The sequence below is a fragment of the Python bivittatus genome, unplaced genomic scaffold (assembly GCF_059951505.1).
Source record: "Python bivittatus isolate LINGU-HERP-01145 unplaced genomic scaffold, Pbiv_v1 ctg000160_np1212, whole genome shotgun sequence".
In the NCBI taxonomy this organism is placed as follows: domain Eukaryota; kingdom Metazoa; phylum Chordata; class Lepidosauria; order Squamata; family Pythonidae; genus Python; species Python bivittatus.
In genome coordinates this window covers 2,250,982-2,267,787 of record NW_028277076.1, presented here as the reverse complement: position 1 = coordinate 2,267,787, position 16,806 = coordinate 2,250,982, and the positions used below count along the sequence as shown (strand labels likewise).

General features: G+C 48.6%; 1 protein-coding gene across 1 annotated transcript in view; it reads right to left on the bottom strand.

Moving 5' to 3' along the window:
- Positions 1 to 10,604, bottom strand: part of MEGF9 (multiple EGF like domains 9) — a 28,621-nt gene extending 18,017 nt beyond the window's left edge. Inside the window, exon 1 of the mRNA XM_088146942.1 lies at positions 9,692 to 10,604. Coding sequence (XP_088003068.1) covers positions 9,692 to 10,271 — 580 coding nt within the window. The 5' untranslated portion in view covers positions 10,272 to 10,604. The remainder of the gene's footprint in view (positions 1 to 9,691) is intronic.
- Between the last annotated feature and the right edge of the window lie 6,202 nt (positions 10,605 to 16,806).

The following is a 16,806-nucleotide window of genomic DNA, read 5'->3' as shown; positions in this document are numbered from 1 at the left end:
TCTGCTCTGTGACCCAATTTTCTTGGATTCTCCATCCAAGATGGTAAAAAGGTGCCCTGAGCTGTGACTTAATTGTGCTAGTCAGCCCTGGTCCAAGGTTCACTTTGCTGGGTGGGGCTTCTGCCATTCTTCAGTTGGCAGATATATAGACCCTTATCAAGCATTGTAAGAAAGCAATTCTGCACACAACAACAAGGAGAAGTTGTGTATGATGTAAAATTAAATCGGGAGGGCGGGAGATATACAAATAAGCCTTTTCTGAAAACAAAAAGGCAGGAACAGCAACTGCAAAATCCATCTCACGCTTTTTTAGCAGAGAACACACAAATCAATTAAGCGTGCATCGTTCGCACAGCATGACATGTTTTCGGTAAATCACACACCAAACACACACAATAGTGTTATCGGTTAACATCAGGCAGGCAGCAAAAACAAAGCTGGATGCCGTGGAGTTAAAAATGAGAAGGGGGAGGGAAGGTAATAACTGGTTAAGGAAGATTAACCGGTCAAGCAGGCAGAGGTCAGCCAAACTGGATTGATAACGTTGAAGCAGTATTCACGGGCATGTTTTAAAGGCCTCCAAGGTATTCATAGAGAAGAGACCCTAAAACGTTCTAGGACAGGAAAGGCACTGGAATAAGTTTAGGAAGGAGCAAGCCTGCCTTGACACCCCATCCCTAATTACAGTAACTGAAACAAGCCATTGTTTCTGTTTGCACATCTAACAGAGTCTTCTACAACCCACCCGCAGGACCATCGCTGAGAATTCTGAAGATTCAAGTCCATATCTCTGGAGAGCACCCAGATTGGGAAGGGTGATCTAACATGGATCACCCATCACAAAATGTGTTTTGCATTTCCTGAGTCTTCCTTGGTTTTTTTTTATTCTGATGCCTCCAGAGATAGGAACCTAACTTCTGAAGGGGCCTATCGTGAATTCTACAACCAAATATGACAGGGTTCCAACAGCTGTGCCTATTTCCAAATAGACAATTCCACCCGCCAACGGTAAGAGCGTGCCATAGCTTCTGAGCACGCAGACTCCACTCTGTTGCTTTTGATATCTCCATCAGGACATTTTAAAGCTTTTTTGTAAACCTTAGGGTTTCATGAAGCCCCATGATTCATTGGGCAGGGAATCAGAATCCTCACTTAAAAATAATGAGTACACACTTAGCGTATAGGATAAATAGCATCATCTTCCGGAATGCCTTCTCAAGAAACATTTTTGCCTGGCGCCTGTACAACATCTACAGAGAGCAGTTTACAGATCATATCTCTGCCTCCCTTTTGAACAACCCAAGAGGATAAACCTATTTTAATCACTCTCAAATTAAAGGTGAAGGAATGAGTCAAGGATTCCTTGCCAAGGATTTTCCAATTCACAACAACCGTCTTCCAATGTTATAATTTGCAGAAGCAATCAAATGAGGAAGGGCATTTTGAAACTCAGTTGAGACGTACCCTTGCGACCAACTGCCATCTGGAAGTTTGCTTTCCCCCATCCTATTCCAACCTACACATTCATTCTTTCATCACCAGCATCCACTGAATTTCATTCCAGGGCATCACCAGCAACTGAGATAGGATGTTTGGCAACCTGTGGGTACCAGAACTGTATGGGGGAAAATATTCTGCATATTTTTTCATCATTCTCCTTCTGTTTGATAGGAAAAGTACCTTTGAATCCCGCTGTCCCTGAAAACAGAGAAAATGTTAGTAACGTTCTCCTAAGTGAAGTGTGACGTCTTTACGCTTATTCTGCAGCATCTCCAGAAGGAACAACACTCTGGAGTACCTTGAGAATAAGATAGAAAGGCTTTCAGGGAACCTAAGAGCAATGTTTGGCGTTCCACCACCAATAGCTTGAAAAGGCAATCAGAGACATTTCTAGCAGGCATACCTGTAGTTATTAACTATAGTTTGGGGCCTTCTCTATCACTTCAATTGCCCTTGGGAACAGCATACCATGACCCCACCATTCAGGTCACCTTGACTCTGTTGGCCTTTCGTTAGGTCTTGAAATCTGGGTTATCCCCATTAGACCAAAGGGTTGGATGAGCCCATCTTGAAATGGTTTTGAGATTGGAGTATATTTGTGGCTCGGCCCCCGTTGTGTTACATCATGGTGTGTCTTTGTTGTTACTATGTTTTGACATTTCTAACCCTATGTTAGCGGGCCAGAATCACTATTGGTGAGCAGCCACATAAATCACATAAACCAATGAATAAACAAGCAAGTTCGTTGTTACTTCTTGGAACCAAAGCAGGTTGCTGGGGAACAGGAAAATCCATTGTGTTCCTGTCTTGCTTGTGAGTCTCCCGAGAGGCATCACATTCTACTACAGAATCAGAATGGAGAGTCGGTGCAAAAGGCCTTTCGCCTGATCCAACACAAGTGTTCCAGGGTTCTCTTTTCCGTGCAACTATTGAAGTTATACAGAGGAGGCTACCAATAGAAGTGAATATGTGTCGCTCAGGGTTGAACGGTGGAGTCCTTGGGGTTCTCTGAGCTTGGTTGTTTTCCTGCAAACATTTCATTACCTGGCTAGGTCACATCTTCAGTGCTCTGAAGTGCTCTAGGTAACTGAAGATGTGACCTAGCCGGGTAATGAAATGTTTGCAAGAAAACAACCAAGCTCAGAGAACCCCAAGGACTCCAGAGAGGAGATTCTTCTCATTTGCTTTTGGCCAATCATGTAGAATCTCCCCAGAAGGCCTTAACTGACAGGCAGAACCATATGGACAAGGGGAATCTTTTTGTATGGAACAACATGATAAGCAAGCACATATTTTGGCAGCAGGTCACAGCAGGTACAAACCCTTCAGGTCGGCCTGTTACACGAACCTCCCATCGAGAAATCTGCTCCCTTGAGGGTCATGGAAAAGCTTGGCATGTTCGTGCATGTGGTGCCAAACCCAAACAGTGGCATTCTCTACCTAAGGGGGTGGGGAGAGAGAGGATAAAAAGGCATGTCTGGCATGACTTTCCACTAACGTCACATGGGCCTGTCTGCAAACAATGACTCGTGCAAACACACTGACAGCATGAATGCATTTTGATCTTAGCAGTGCAGGTTGATTCCTTCAAGGCTGCGTCCTTTTCCACCTGTGACCTTCTAAGACACTTTGGTGCAATTACACTCAACTCCGTGTTATAAGAGGTAGTTGGTTGTTCCATGAAAGAGCCTGTCAGTTATAACAGCCGGTCAGTCCATGCTTTCGGTAAAACCTCTTACACAGAGAGGACTTTGGTTCCTTGCATTTGACTGAGAAATGTTTGCAAAGCTTCCCTGGGTTTGGAAAACATCCGTTGCTCATCCTGAAAGAAAGAGTCAAGCATGTTCTCGGTGCACCCAACTTCAGGGCCCAACCTTCTGGATGATGGATCAGAACCTCTCAGTCCCCTCTGTCTTTGTAATGCTGGGAAGGTCTTCATATCAACGGCTCACAGCTCCAACATCGTTTCTTCTTAACCATAGACGGACATGCACAAGAAGGAAAACAGCTCCAATCTTGGCCACAACGTCATCTCATCTGGAGTTCTGAAAACTGCCATGCCAACACATCTGGAAGAGGCCAGGTTGGAAAAAGCATCCACTGGGCTTCTCTGGGCTCTGTCGAACCTTCACAATATATTTTCCCAGCACTACAGACTTCTCCAGAAAGCTAGGTCTTTGCCTAATGTGTCCAAACTATGATAATTAGAGGCTGGACTTTTGTGCCTTGAGGAGGACTCTGACCTGATTTGTTTAATGATCCATGTGTTTGTTTCCTTGGCTATCCATGGTATCCTTGTGGAATCACAAAGGGCTTACTTTGAAGTAAACACTCACAGCCCTGTATGAATTACGAACAAGAGATTCTGAAGATAGGCTTGGGCGTTCCTAAACCACACCTACTGTATTATATAAGACAACAAGATTGCATTCCTTGTACAACTAAACAGGACTCTTGGCATATAATCTGAGAGATGATTCACTCAAAAATATTGGCCAGAGGGCAACAGAGAGAATTTAAATGTGTCCTGTCAAAGTCTTGGATGAAGAGTGAAACCTTTTTATAGGCACTAAACACATCAGAGTTGGCACCTCTGAAATAGCAAGGGATAGAGCCTTCCAGGAAGTGAATGCCACGAAAGAGAAGATGACTCTCTCAGCGACTGCCAGGTGACTCCAAACCATGGTTCAGCCATCACAGGCTCTATAGCAGAGACTACGAGTAATAGGGAGCACTGCCCAACCACCATACCAAAAGCATTTCGATTTCATCACTTCTAGACTGGCACTGAGGATTGCTTAGCAGACTGATTTCATCAGCCATGGAGAAGGGGAAATACACAACTGGCAGAAGCCGCAAGCAATAACAAATGTGCGGCTGTGTCAAACTTTGGGCTTTTGGGGAAAAAACAATGGCGCCAAGGGAGGGTCTAAACACCTTCCTTCCACTTCAGAAATGAAACTACCCCAATCGGTGGAGAGTCAGAACAAGCATTTCAGAAGCCTCTTTTAGCCATTCAGGGTTTCAGCAGGCTGATCATGTCTTCCTTGGCAAGGGGTCAAAGAAGAGTTAACCACATCAAGCATCTATGGGCATTAATCACTGTGATTAGCATTTCTAAACTTCAAAGAGCTGCGGGAACTTTGACAAGGGATCTTCTTAAGTAAGAAGGTGGCAAAGAGATCTGGGGGGAGGTGGTACTGAGATAAATACCCTGAAAACTTGGGCTGTCTCTGAGTTACTACACGGGGCACACAGGCCAGCGATGAGCTGGTGAGCATCTCCACAGATCCCTGGTCCTGCTTTCCCCCTAAATATATTATATATGCCCACTTCCTCTCCATCATTTAGGCCCAAGATGATTTAGCCTGTCCCACCCTGAACAATTTCCCCAAACCCTAAGATTTCTAGTTCCTCTTTGTCTCCTTTTCTTCCTATATTGTAATTTACTGCTGTTTTTACCACTGTGCATTCAGCGTTTCATGGCTGTGAGCCCCTGTGAGGATGCTCCCAATGAAAGGAAGCCATAAATCCCGTAAATGAATAAGATCAATAAGATAAAATAAAAGGCTGATGCTATCAAATGATCCTGACTGTTGGAGCCATCCATCAGTGCAAAAGTCAGCCAGCGTCCCGATGCATCTGGCGTGTCATCTTACGTTTCAGAATCCTTTCTCTCCTATAAGCGTGTGTGTGTGCGTGCGTGTGTGTGCACGCGCACGTGTATATCTATATTCATGCCAAGGGTGGGGAAATTGAGTTCCTTCAGGGGTTGCACTTCACAAATAAATTCAGGGGAACTCGAATGGGCTGCTGGGGGCTGAGCCATTGACCTTGCCAGAGACCGTGCACCAATTTTGTCCCCTTTTTATTGCCCAAGTGAAAAATCACTCTATTTAAAACAAACAAACAAACAAACAGAAAAATTGTACATTTTCTTAAGGTAAAGATTCCCTCAAATCAAGCTTGACTGGCTACACAGACATAGCATGGAGTTTGGGGGCAGCAAAATGCAGGGAAAGAGATGTGCTACAGGTCTTCAGGTGTATGCAGGCTGAGCTTACACATCATAATGTTAATTGCTAGAGAGACCTCTAGGTTGTTGACACTTTACACCAGGTGTGATGGTCTCATCTTGCCTGAAGATGAAATTGAATTAAATGCATTGGGGAAGAATCATGGTAGTCCTCTTCCCATTGCATTTGTAATTAGCCACTGTGGACCTCGGCAGCAAGGAACAAAGACGGAGCCCCAGGTCAACCAGGCTAATACAAACCCCACCAGTCACCTTCTGAAAAAGGGGTGTCAGGCTGCAATTTTGCGAGGACATCCATGAAACCTTCTCAGGTGCCCCCACCACAACAGTGGTGAAGCAGATACTCAACAATTGCTCAGTCTCTTTTGACCAGAGAGGCCTTCAGATGAGCTGGAAGCCTCCTTGTTCTCTCTGAAGGACGCCTACCACAATCTGGCTCCAGGCCTATATATAACCTGCCGTTTCCTAGGCTTCTAATCAAAAGTAAGACACTCCTCCATCCGTATGGCATCTTGTATGTCGGCCAGATTCCTTCTCCAAATACGCCGGGGCTGATTTATGGCACTAATTAGATAGCCACTCGCCTACTTTCTCAACAACCTTGTCTGCTTCAGGTTTTCTGTCCCCAAAGTCTTTGTGTAGCTCAAATGTCAGCAGCCCCTGAGCTGTGCGTAAAAAGGAGGTATCATCAGGCATGGGGTGCACAACATTTGCACCCCAGGTAGGAAGAGATGCAAGGGAAAAGAAGCTCAACAGGATCCCTTAGCTACAAATTTAAATAGTCTAAGGCAGGTTGGGAAGTTGACTCAAAGTTGGGGAAGAAGGAACAGAGTGGGGCATTCTGGAGCAAGGGTGGGAGCGCAGCAACCTTCTACTGCAGTTGACCCTTCTCCTTGGAATGCATCTTTGCCGGGCGTTCAGCTACACAACAAAAGTGAAAGACGAAGATCAAAAGAATCTCTTTTAGCTTTCTTGTTTTGTTTCTCTGTTTTAGCTGCCCAAACCACAATTCCATATGATTCAGTGGGGGTGGAGGGTTCTCTGTGATGGAACAGTCAGAGAAACAGCATCTCTAACCTGCCTAAAGACGCAGCAGTATGAACTTTAAAAAAAAAATGCAGAAAACAGAGAAGTACACATTGGACCAAAGAACACAAAAGCATCAGCTTCTCAAAATAAATAAATGATTCTCAAAATAAATAATGTTTAAGCAAAAAAAACCTGGCATTCCAAAGAATTATTGGTGGGGGGGAACAGGGGAGTGACACACGAGTAAGCTGCAATCCAAAAAGTTTAGCCCAGTAATAATCAACATATTGAGGAAAGGTAGACATTTGACCACTATAATTTTTTTTTTAAAAAAAAACACTTACTTGAAACTGACTAGCACAGAGAAGCCCTGGTCTCAGACTGAGTCAGTTTCATTCTTAAAAGAGGATCCAAAGTTACAGAAGCAGATACAGGGACAGGGAAGTATTTAGGAGTGGGAGAATAAATCTGAGATAAAGGGTCAAAAATGGTCAAGATTCTAGGAGGGAAAGCATCGTAGATGCTTTGCAGGACTGGCCGACCAGTGTCACATTAAAAACGTGTCAACTGTGTTTCCGGAAGCCACTAAAACAGGTGAGATAGATAAAAATATGATTTCCTTTGTCTCATGTCCCCTCAGTGCCAAACTAATACAAAGGAGGGAAGTTAGAACACAGAGCAATTAGTCTGATGTGAATTCCAGATGTGCACCTGCGGAGTTTGATGCTTCTCTTAAAATGCAACGGCTGCACATCGCGTGGCAGAAGGAAAACGGGGGAACAAAGAAAGCCAACACTTCACCATGTTTGTTAGGTTAAGCGCACAAAAATCTTCAAACTTAAGTCATACGCAAGCCTGGATCTAACAATCACACGATACAGAGGATCCGTCTAAAAAAAAAAAATAACCACATTTGATTCATTGGGTAGTAAGACTAATTATGGAGTCATTATAGAAAAGTAAGGAGGAGATACACACAAGGGGTGGGAAAGTCCGTGGCTGCCACCTCCAAGTGAATTTCAAATCAGTGTAAGAGAGCGATGAGACCATCTTTCATTCTTAAAAATATCTGAGCCCTCGCCTGCTGTCAGCAAAAATGCTCACTGCCATCAAGTGCACCTTCACTCACAGGTATTATGTCCTAAGGTTCCTGAAGATCAAACAGCCACCCTGAGCTTTAAATGCATCCTTGGGGTTGAGGTTTTCTTAAGAACATGAATTTATCGAAAGCAAAAGAGAGAGCATTAAGAAACAGAAACAAAAAACACCCAACTTTATCAACACTTCTTAATGGGCCTTGTGCAGAACCACCAATTGTGGCATATACAGCAAACCAGAGTTAAGCACCATGGCTTAGCACAATGAAAGGGGGGAGCCATTCCCTCACTCCCAACCTCTCATCCGGTCCACGGTAAGCAGGTGATTAAGAACGTCATTTTCATTGACGGAGCCCTCCGCGACTGGGCCACTAATAAAACTCTGGTTCTGAAAGGAGGAGAAAGATACTTTCGGATGCTAAAGGCATTCATCACCATTGCCATGGCTTAGAAGAAGGGCTCTCTCTTGTAGGAGAGAGCAAGGAGGGTGCCCCGCCTAAGTTTTCCATCTGCCACCCACAGAAGAAAATTTGAAGGCATCGGTTTAGCCAACCAAAACATTTCTAATTGGCTTCAGGCATCAGATTAAAGTTGGGTAAAATCTTGTAGTCCTGTCTGAAAGCGTGCGTTTAGCTAATGACTCAGACCATCCCAAGACCCTTCTGCTGGGCAGGGATTATTCTTTAGGCCTCATAAATAATCACCAATCATGAGGAATAAATCTTATCAAACCAGCTACGAGCTGTGCCAACATCAGAAAGGAACCAGAATTACAAGAGGAAGGGAAGTGATTTAAGATGACAGCGATCGCCCTGGAAAATGAGGCCAAATGTCAGAGAAGATGGGCCACCGCAGCACCCTATAGAAAAGCAGTGACTTTCAAAAAGCCACCTTCGATTTTATTTCTGCTTTCTCTCTGTCGTTTCTGATGGGCTCTGCTTCTGAATGGCTCCCTAAGCGGAGCTGTCAAATGACAACCAGTTCCCAAAAGACGTACCAACTTCTGCACCCTCCAATTATCCTAGCCCGGCTGTGCTGAACCTCAGCCCCCATAATTCCCTGCCTGCAAGGGTGATGCTAGCTTGCAATTATGGGAGCTGGAAGTCTACCTCATCGAGAAGGTCCTTCTGGGTCAAACGGAAGATGATCTCACCTCCCCATCATCTTGTTTCCTGCAGGTTCAACCCCAAAGCAGTAAGCAAAGCAACAATAATGAGTAGAGGAGAAATGCAGATGGATATATTAATCCTATTGATGCAGATGCTGGAAATAGCAACGCACTGGATGTCTCGACCTAGCTGAGAGGTCAACAGAGATGCTTCCACCTGGTCTGCCTTTTAGTGCAATCTGTGTCATCCTTCAGAGGTGCCGGGGTAGCTCCTGAAGTTGTAACCCCAAGGGTAAGCAACTCTTCATCCGCCTTGCTCCCTCTTGAAAGCTTTCAAGACGATTCTGGGTATGTGGGAAGCAAGTCTGTCTACCGACTTATACTGGATTACGAGTCCCAGTGTCCCCAGCACCTGCAGCTGTCAAGCCTCAACAGCGTGGTACCCCAAGTTCCTTAATGGAAGAGAAGAAAATAACTCCTTGCCTGTGGAAATGCAGCCCAGCCAGGACGGAACGTTTCTCCATGACCTGCGGCCTTCCCACAGGCAAAGGCTTGCCCGCCGCCAAGCCAGTCTTTCTCCAACCTGGCGCCCTTCAGTTACGTTGCAAGAGACGCAGACCCTGGTCCGGCCTCTCCATCCGGAGCTCCCCCGGACGGGCTGGTTTGCCGCTCCCATTCTCCCTAGCTCACGGCGGCTGCGGAGGAAGGGGCAGCCGGCCGAGGCAGGCAGAGCCTGGCAAAATCCCGCCACCGCCCCCTCCCCTTTAGCTTATAGCCCACCCTCCCCTTCCGGCGAGTCCGGGCAGCCGGTCTGCCTTGACACCTCGCGAACGCAACCCGGCTGCCCCCAAGGAGCCGCGTCAACGCCGCCGCCGCTGGGCTGCGGGCTCGCGCGCCGGTTTCGCTCCCGCCTCGGCTCACCTGCTCCGCTGTGGACCGGCGCGTCCTCCTCCTCCTCCTCCTCCTGCTGCTGCTGCTGCTGCTGCTCCCCCTCCGCCGGCGAGGGGGGGGCAGCATCTGGGGGCCCGCGGCTGGCGCGGGGGGTCTCCTCCCGCGGGGCAGGCGAGGCGGGTGTCGAGGCGGCGGCAGGAGCGGGCGGCGGCGAGGAAGGGGCCGGAGGCGGCCAGGTGAGGGTCGGGGCCGGGCCGGGGCCGCCGCCGCCGGGGCCCTGCGCTCCCGGCAGCGCGGGGGCGGCCCGGGGCTCACCCGGGGGCTCACCCGGGGGCGGGCGAGTGGCGTTGGGCGTCCAGGCGGCGAGGTCGTTCTCGCCGCTGCCTTCTCCTCGTCGGGGCCAGGCAGGGGCGGCCGTCGGCGCGGGGGAGGCGCGGGCCGCCGCCTCGGAGCCGGCGCCGGCGGTCCGGGGCTCCAGGGCGCACGCCGAGCCTAGCCAGAGCAGCAGCAGCAGCGGCAGCGGCAGCAGCGGCCACCGCCGCCGCCGCCGCCGCCGCCAGGAGGGCTCCCCGGGCATCATGGCTCGGCCGCCGCCCGTCCATCCAGCCATCCATCCACCGGCCGCCCAGCCAGCCGGGGAGCCCGCGGGTCTCGCCGAGGCGGGGGCTGCGGCTGCGGCGGCGGCTGCTGCGGGGAGGCGCGTCCCGCCGGCTGGCTTAGGCGCGGGCGGCCGCGGCTGGAGCGAGCAGGGAGCCGGCTTCCAGGCAAGAGGCGAGCGGGGGGCACCATCGCATCTTTTCCTCCATGGGCAGAAAGCGAGAAGCGCGCCCCCTCCTCCTCCTCCTCCTCCTCCCTCCCCCCGAACAACAATGAGGGCGCGCGGCCGCCCCCAGCCCCGGCAGCGCAAGGGAAGCGAGAGAAAGAAGCAGGCGAAAAGAAGGAGTGAAAGGGAACGAGCTGGGGGCCGAGCCAATGGGAAGCCGGCTGGCCCACGTGACCGGGCCGACCGGGCTCCTCGGGGGCCCCGCGCGGCCAATGGGGAAAGGGCTGGGCGGCTGAAGGCCCGCCTCTCCCGGGTCTCCAACAGCTGGAGAAAGGGGGTGCCCGCACCGCGCGTTTCCCGAGCGACCGGGGGATGCTCGCCCCGGCGGCGGCGGCGGCGGCGGCGGCGGCAGCAAACAAAGAAGGATCGCGCCCGGGCTCCCCCCGCATCGCTTCAATCGCAGTCCGCGTTTGGAGAGGGGGGGAGCCCAAAGCGGCAACCTGTGCCTCTTCGCGGGGGTCGGTTTCCTTCTCGCAGGTCCGCCAGAGATCATGGACGGCTCTCTGCCCACCTCTTCCTTTGGAGGAGGGAGCCACTCTGCCCGTGCTCAGAGGAAGGATGAGGGGGCCCTGTCTGTACCTGGCAGCGGCCAAGGGTCTCTTGGTAGATCCCAAGAGGTGTTTGTGAGGGACACCTAGGCATGGCTAGCCCCACAGGCTGGGCCACACTTGTGCCCAAGGGAAGCCAAATCGTGGGGTGGGCTGGTCTCGTGAGAAGCCCAGAATAGGGGGTCCTCCACCCCAAGTCCCTTTGTTGGGATGAGTTATGGCCACGGGATGTATGTGAGACAACTGGACATACTCCCCACATTTGGGTTCCGTAGCATCCTAGACCTGTGAAACGCGATGCTGGTTCTTCAGAGAACCTCCTATGGAATGAAACCTTGTTAGAAATTCTGGGGTGACCTTGAGTGGAAGAGACCTAGAGAACCCAACCATTGGAAAGACCAGGTCCTTTCATGGTTCTCCTTTAACCTCTGCAAACTGTTAGCAAGCCAACAGGGATGGAGGACTTTCCAACAAATCCCCTTTTGAGAAGTAAGTTAGTTTCACCCTGCTTTTATCCTCAGAACAGCTGCAAGGAAGACAGAAGCCTCATTTCTCATTGCCATGGGAGAGCCTCAGTTTCCCTGAGAGATTTGGACGCCCCGGTTTCGTACCTCAAGCCCCATCTCTTGCATCGCAAGGCGGTGATGCAGGGGCTGGCCGTGAAGCTCGGCAGAGACGCCCACGGCTTCCTTCTCCTTTGTCACCAGCCAAGAAAACATGCCCTGGAAGTGGGTGGCCGGGATTCCCAGGTGTGCCCTGCAGTCCAGCTAGAGAGACCTGGCTTTGATGCCCGGTGGGTGTGGCCAGTGAGGCTCTGCCAACGTTTGGAGGCCAAAGGTATGAGGTAGTGGCTTCCGGCAGATAATAATGGGAGAGTCAACCTGAGAATCTTGTTGGCTGGGCAGGATGGAAATGCACAGTGTGAATAAACAAACATGCCCTGCGCATTTTTTTTCTTCTTTTCCACCAGTACTCTGGAACACCCAGCCTATGGCCCAAGCCAGTTTTGATAATGTTGGCTTACAGAGGGCGAGAGTAATCAGATGGGGCCTGGCCTAACGCTCCCTACCTGTCCTAAATCAATCTGTCTCCTGTAATCCGAGAGCGAGGCAGAGACAGGGAAGATGTGCAGATGTCCAGATTCTGAAGAACTGGAACTCTCAGCAGCCCCAGCCTGGCCACCGATGGGGAGGAACAATAGGAAGGGAATTAATTCTGCAGGCAGCAAGGTTGGATCCCAACCATTTTTACCCAGAGTTTAACCAGGCCAACATTTTTAACCATAGCTAACCGAGGGAGCCAATCTGCCCCTTTTCATTTGGACAGTCTTTGGAACAGCTTTTCCCCCAACCCGAGGCCCTCCAAAGTTGTGGCTTGTGGTTCCCAGCATCCGTAACCACAGGCCATCTTGGCTGGGGCTGCTGGAGACTGTAGTCAGAATGGTTTGGCTGTTTGAGCACTGAAGGCCCAGGGTAAAGTGATCTTCACATTGAAGTCTTCAGCTGGATGGCCTTAGCTACCTGCAAAATCGTATTTCTGGAGACAAATAAATAAATAAATGGTTAGATAGAAAAATGCATTTCCTGGCTGGGTTCACATTTTAGCCCAGCACATTGCATCAATCCAGCCTCTGTGTTTGGTTCATGGGGATGTACAACCCCCCACCCCCCAAAAATCTGGGTTGCTTGAATAAACCATGGTTCACTTAACCATAGGTAGACATGCTCTGTGAATGCAGCCATTGGATGAAGGTTAATTTTTAGCCATGTTTTCACTCTTCCATGAGTCAGAAATCACTGGGTAGCCCTCCAGCCCACCAAATCACTGGTGTGGCAACCAAGGTTCATGGTGTATGAAGCCAGGCCACAGTTTATGCAATGAACCTTGGCGAAGGGAAGGTCCCAAATTCTGGGTTAGAATTCTCACTCAACCACGGCAACTTTAAGATGTGTGGACTTCAACTCCCAGAATTCCCTATGCTGGCTGGGGGATTCTGGGAGTTGAAGTCCACACATCTGAAAGTTATCAAGGTTGAAAAACACCCATCTGTAGTAACTTGTCTTCCTAGCATCTGAGCTGCGGGGTTCAGCATCACCAGATGCAGCAGTATTTGGCCCCCACCTCCAAGAAGGAAAGAGAACATCAACACAGCTGCAGTCTGCCCATTTTCATTGAACACCAGCCTTCCCCAACCTGGTGCCCCCCACGTATCTAACTATCGTGGCCATTATTCTAGTCCGACGCGTTCGGAGATCCTCGCGAGAAGCTGCCATATTCCATCGGAGCGTTGTGGTTTCTCTTTTTTTATTAAAAAGTTTTTAAAAGAAGGTTAAAAACTAACAAAGCCTAATATAAAGTAAAGAAAGAGAAGAACGGGAAAGAGAGAGAAAATAGAAAAGGCGAAAGTGCAAAAAAAGAAGAAGATAAATAGAAGAAGCTTCCGATTTTCTTTGTAGCAAATACAAGTATAATGACAAAATTCACTCTCACTCTGGTTACAAAAAGAAAAGCTCTCTTTTTTCTATTATCTAGTTTGTTTCTAATCATCAAAACCACACATCATACATTCATTTTTATTTTATTTTTTCTGTTCCATGCAAAAAGTCTATAAGGAGTTTCCAGTCAGGAATAAATGTAGATATTGTCAAAGAAGTCAATTTAACCATCTCTGCAAGTTCCACCATCTTCACCAACCCTTCCTCCATTGCGGGTAGCGCTGAGCCTTTCTGCTTTTGAGCGTATAATAACCTCGCGGCAGCTGCCATATATAAAAACCAAGTTCCCTGACTTTTTTCCAGCTGCTTGTCCATGAGTCCCCAAAGAAAAGCCTCTGGTTTCAATGGGGCATTCGTCTTTAAAATCTTTAGGAGTTAAGTTTCTCAAGGTAGAAACGAAATCATTCCCCTGCGAGTTCGGAAGACCACAGTCACGTTTCCAACCCAGTATTCAGCTTGCTGGGAGGGTCAAAAGAGAGGCTGTTTCCCCCCCTCCCCTTAAAATTTGCCTCTTCATGATTGCTTTTAGAAAGCCAAGCGAATGATTGAGCCTCAAATTAGGTTGTATCTTGCCTCCCTCCCCCCTTTCTTCCGCTAATGCACATACTAAGCTGGGGGATTCTGGGAAGTGAAATCCAGCCCCCGGGGCAGAGAAAATGGCGCTATTCAAAGAAGCGTCTCAATGCTTATAATTAAAGGAAGAACTAAGTCTATTTTCTTTCTTTCTTTCACACGTGAGACATTTCCAGACCTCTTCCTTGCAGCTCTGCAGAAAGCTGAACAGCCCGGCCTAAATATAGAGCAGGGCAATCATCAGCTTTCCTCACCATGAGAAGAGAAACTCCGTTGAAACAGAAGCCAGGAGGAGCGAGTCCTTATCGTCGTCAAAGATAACTATCCCTTAGGAGCCCAGCGAAGGACGATTCTCTCTTGCAACGTGCCTACGGGCTGTAATTAATTATAATTAAGGTTACATGTAAGCTAAACGTTCGCTGAACAGCAGGGAATTTCAGAAGCCCATTTTGCCTCGGATAGTTCGATTTCTCTCTCTCTCCATTCCGGCACAAGCTCTGAATTTCTGGCCGCACGTAGGACAGATGGGCCAGGGCGAGGGAGGGATGTGGCAAATCCTTCGGAATGGCTTTTCCCTCGATGAGGTTTCCTGGTGTCTGAGAAGGAAAGAGCGTTCCCTTCCATTAGCTGGTTGTAAAGACCAAGTGCTGAAGTCTTGAGATGGGCACCGAAAGGCCCGATTTCAGTCCCGGCTCCGGTCAAGTTACTTGAGTAAGCAAAACGGTGCGATGAGTCAGGCCAGCGGGTAACGCAAGCTGGTGGGGTTTCCGAGGGTTTGAATGACCCTCCCCATCAGCCCTGGCCAGCATGACCAGGGCTCCCCAGGGACGGGAGTTGTAGTCCTAAGGCATTTTAGGATACCACACTGAACTGAAGAACGGGTTCTGGGCTGGAGGGCTTCAGCTGCTCTGTTGCCGAGCAGCAATGAAAATAATGTTGCTTCTCGGCCTTTGGGCTAAGATCAAGGGCATGAAGATCGGCTCTCAGAGAGAAGAGAAATTCTCCCACCATTTTGGGTGGAGGTCTTTTCCCAGGCAATGGCAATAGTTTTTTCTCCTTCTCCCTTTCCTTCTCCTTCTCCCTCCTTTTTCCCCTCCTTTTCCTTTTTCTTCTCCTCCTTCCTCTCCCTCTTCTTTTTCTCCTCTTCCTTCTCCTCCTCCTCCTCCTTCCTCTCCCTCTTCTTTTTCTCCTCCTTCTTCTCCCTCTTCTTCTCCCTCTTCTTCTTTTTCTCCTCCTTCTTCTCTCTCTCCCTCTCCTTCTCCTCCTCCTCCTTCCTCTCCCTCTTCTTTTTCTCCTCCTTCTTCTCCCTCTTCTTCTCCCTCTTCTTCTTCTCCTCCTTCTTCTCTCTCTCCCTCTCCTTCTCCTCCTCCTCCTTCCTCTCCCTCTTCTTTTTCTCCTCCTTCTCTTCCCCCTTCTCCACAGCAAGTAGCCAGAGCAAATTACCTACAATTCCAAGTTCCTATTTTGCATTCCCGTCATCACATAAACTTGGCGTTGTTCTGGCACATCCTGGAAGCAGAGTAAAGCAGCTGTTTTAAAGAAATAGGGGCAGATATTCAGGGGAAAATGTACAAATGATGCTCTTTTTTTAATGGTTTGTTTTCAGGGAGAGTGAGACAAATGTCCAAAATCTATTCAATTCTAGAAATCAGGCTAGATGGCTTCTTTGAATTGATGTCGGATGCCAGAGTTGGCGATATGGGATCCAGCAGAGGAAAGTTATGTCTACTCACAGGTAAGGCCCACTGAGATGTGTTTATGGGACTCGCTCCCAGCTGAGTGGATTGCAGCCTGAAATGTCCCATGAGAAAAACTGCACAGAGCTGAGAAAAGAAAGGGCTGGAGAAATAACTTTTGTGGACTACAGCTGTAAATGGAATATAAGGCTGGATTTTTTAGCCATGCTTTTATTGCCCCCTGGTGAGAGCTACTGGCCACACAGAAAAAATAAAGAAATGGGAAGGAAAATAACTGGAGAATCTGTGAGGAAAATGCAAGTAATGTGCCTTCTTCTTTCTCAGAATCCTATGCCTGCTTTTGGGCTCATTGCTACAATAACTCTCTTCTCAAATTCCACAAAACAGCCATCCAAATTTAATTTTTACCTGGGAGAATACTGAAGAGAGCACACCCCAACCCACCAACCCCCACATTTTGGGGTAAGAATTCAATTTTTTTCCAAGTAATTTGGCTCGTTGGCTTTTGTTCCTCTGTGCTTCTGTTTTGCTCAATCAAAGGCTTCTTTCTTTTCATAAATACACATTTATCCACCCCTTCTGATTTTCAGGAGTCCTATAAAAATGCTGATTCACTATTTGGCAACGGAAGGCCCTCAGGTCACATTCAACCCAATCCTTGGCCCGGCTCCATTTCCATCTCAGCAAATGAAGAGAGACTGATCATCCATCTGGTCAAAGAAACAGGTCATCTTTTGAAGACCAGCATGGTGCTGTAACTGTCTTATTATCTTTATTTACCAGGGACCGTGTTTTGTAAATTGTACGGGAATTGAATTGCGCTGGGATGGATATGGACTTCCTAGTAATTATCTGTGCTAGAGAACAACCCCCTCTTTTCCACATCTGTCAGCTTCCCAAATGCCTGTTACTCCCCGAATGCTAGACCATATGGGTCTCTGATTTGATCCAGCAGGGTGATCATTTATTTTTAATGAAAGAAACACGCTGGTGAGTGATCTGATCATTC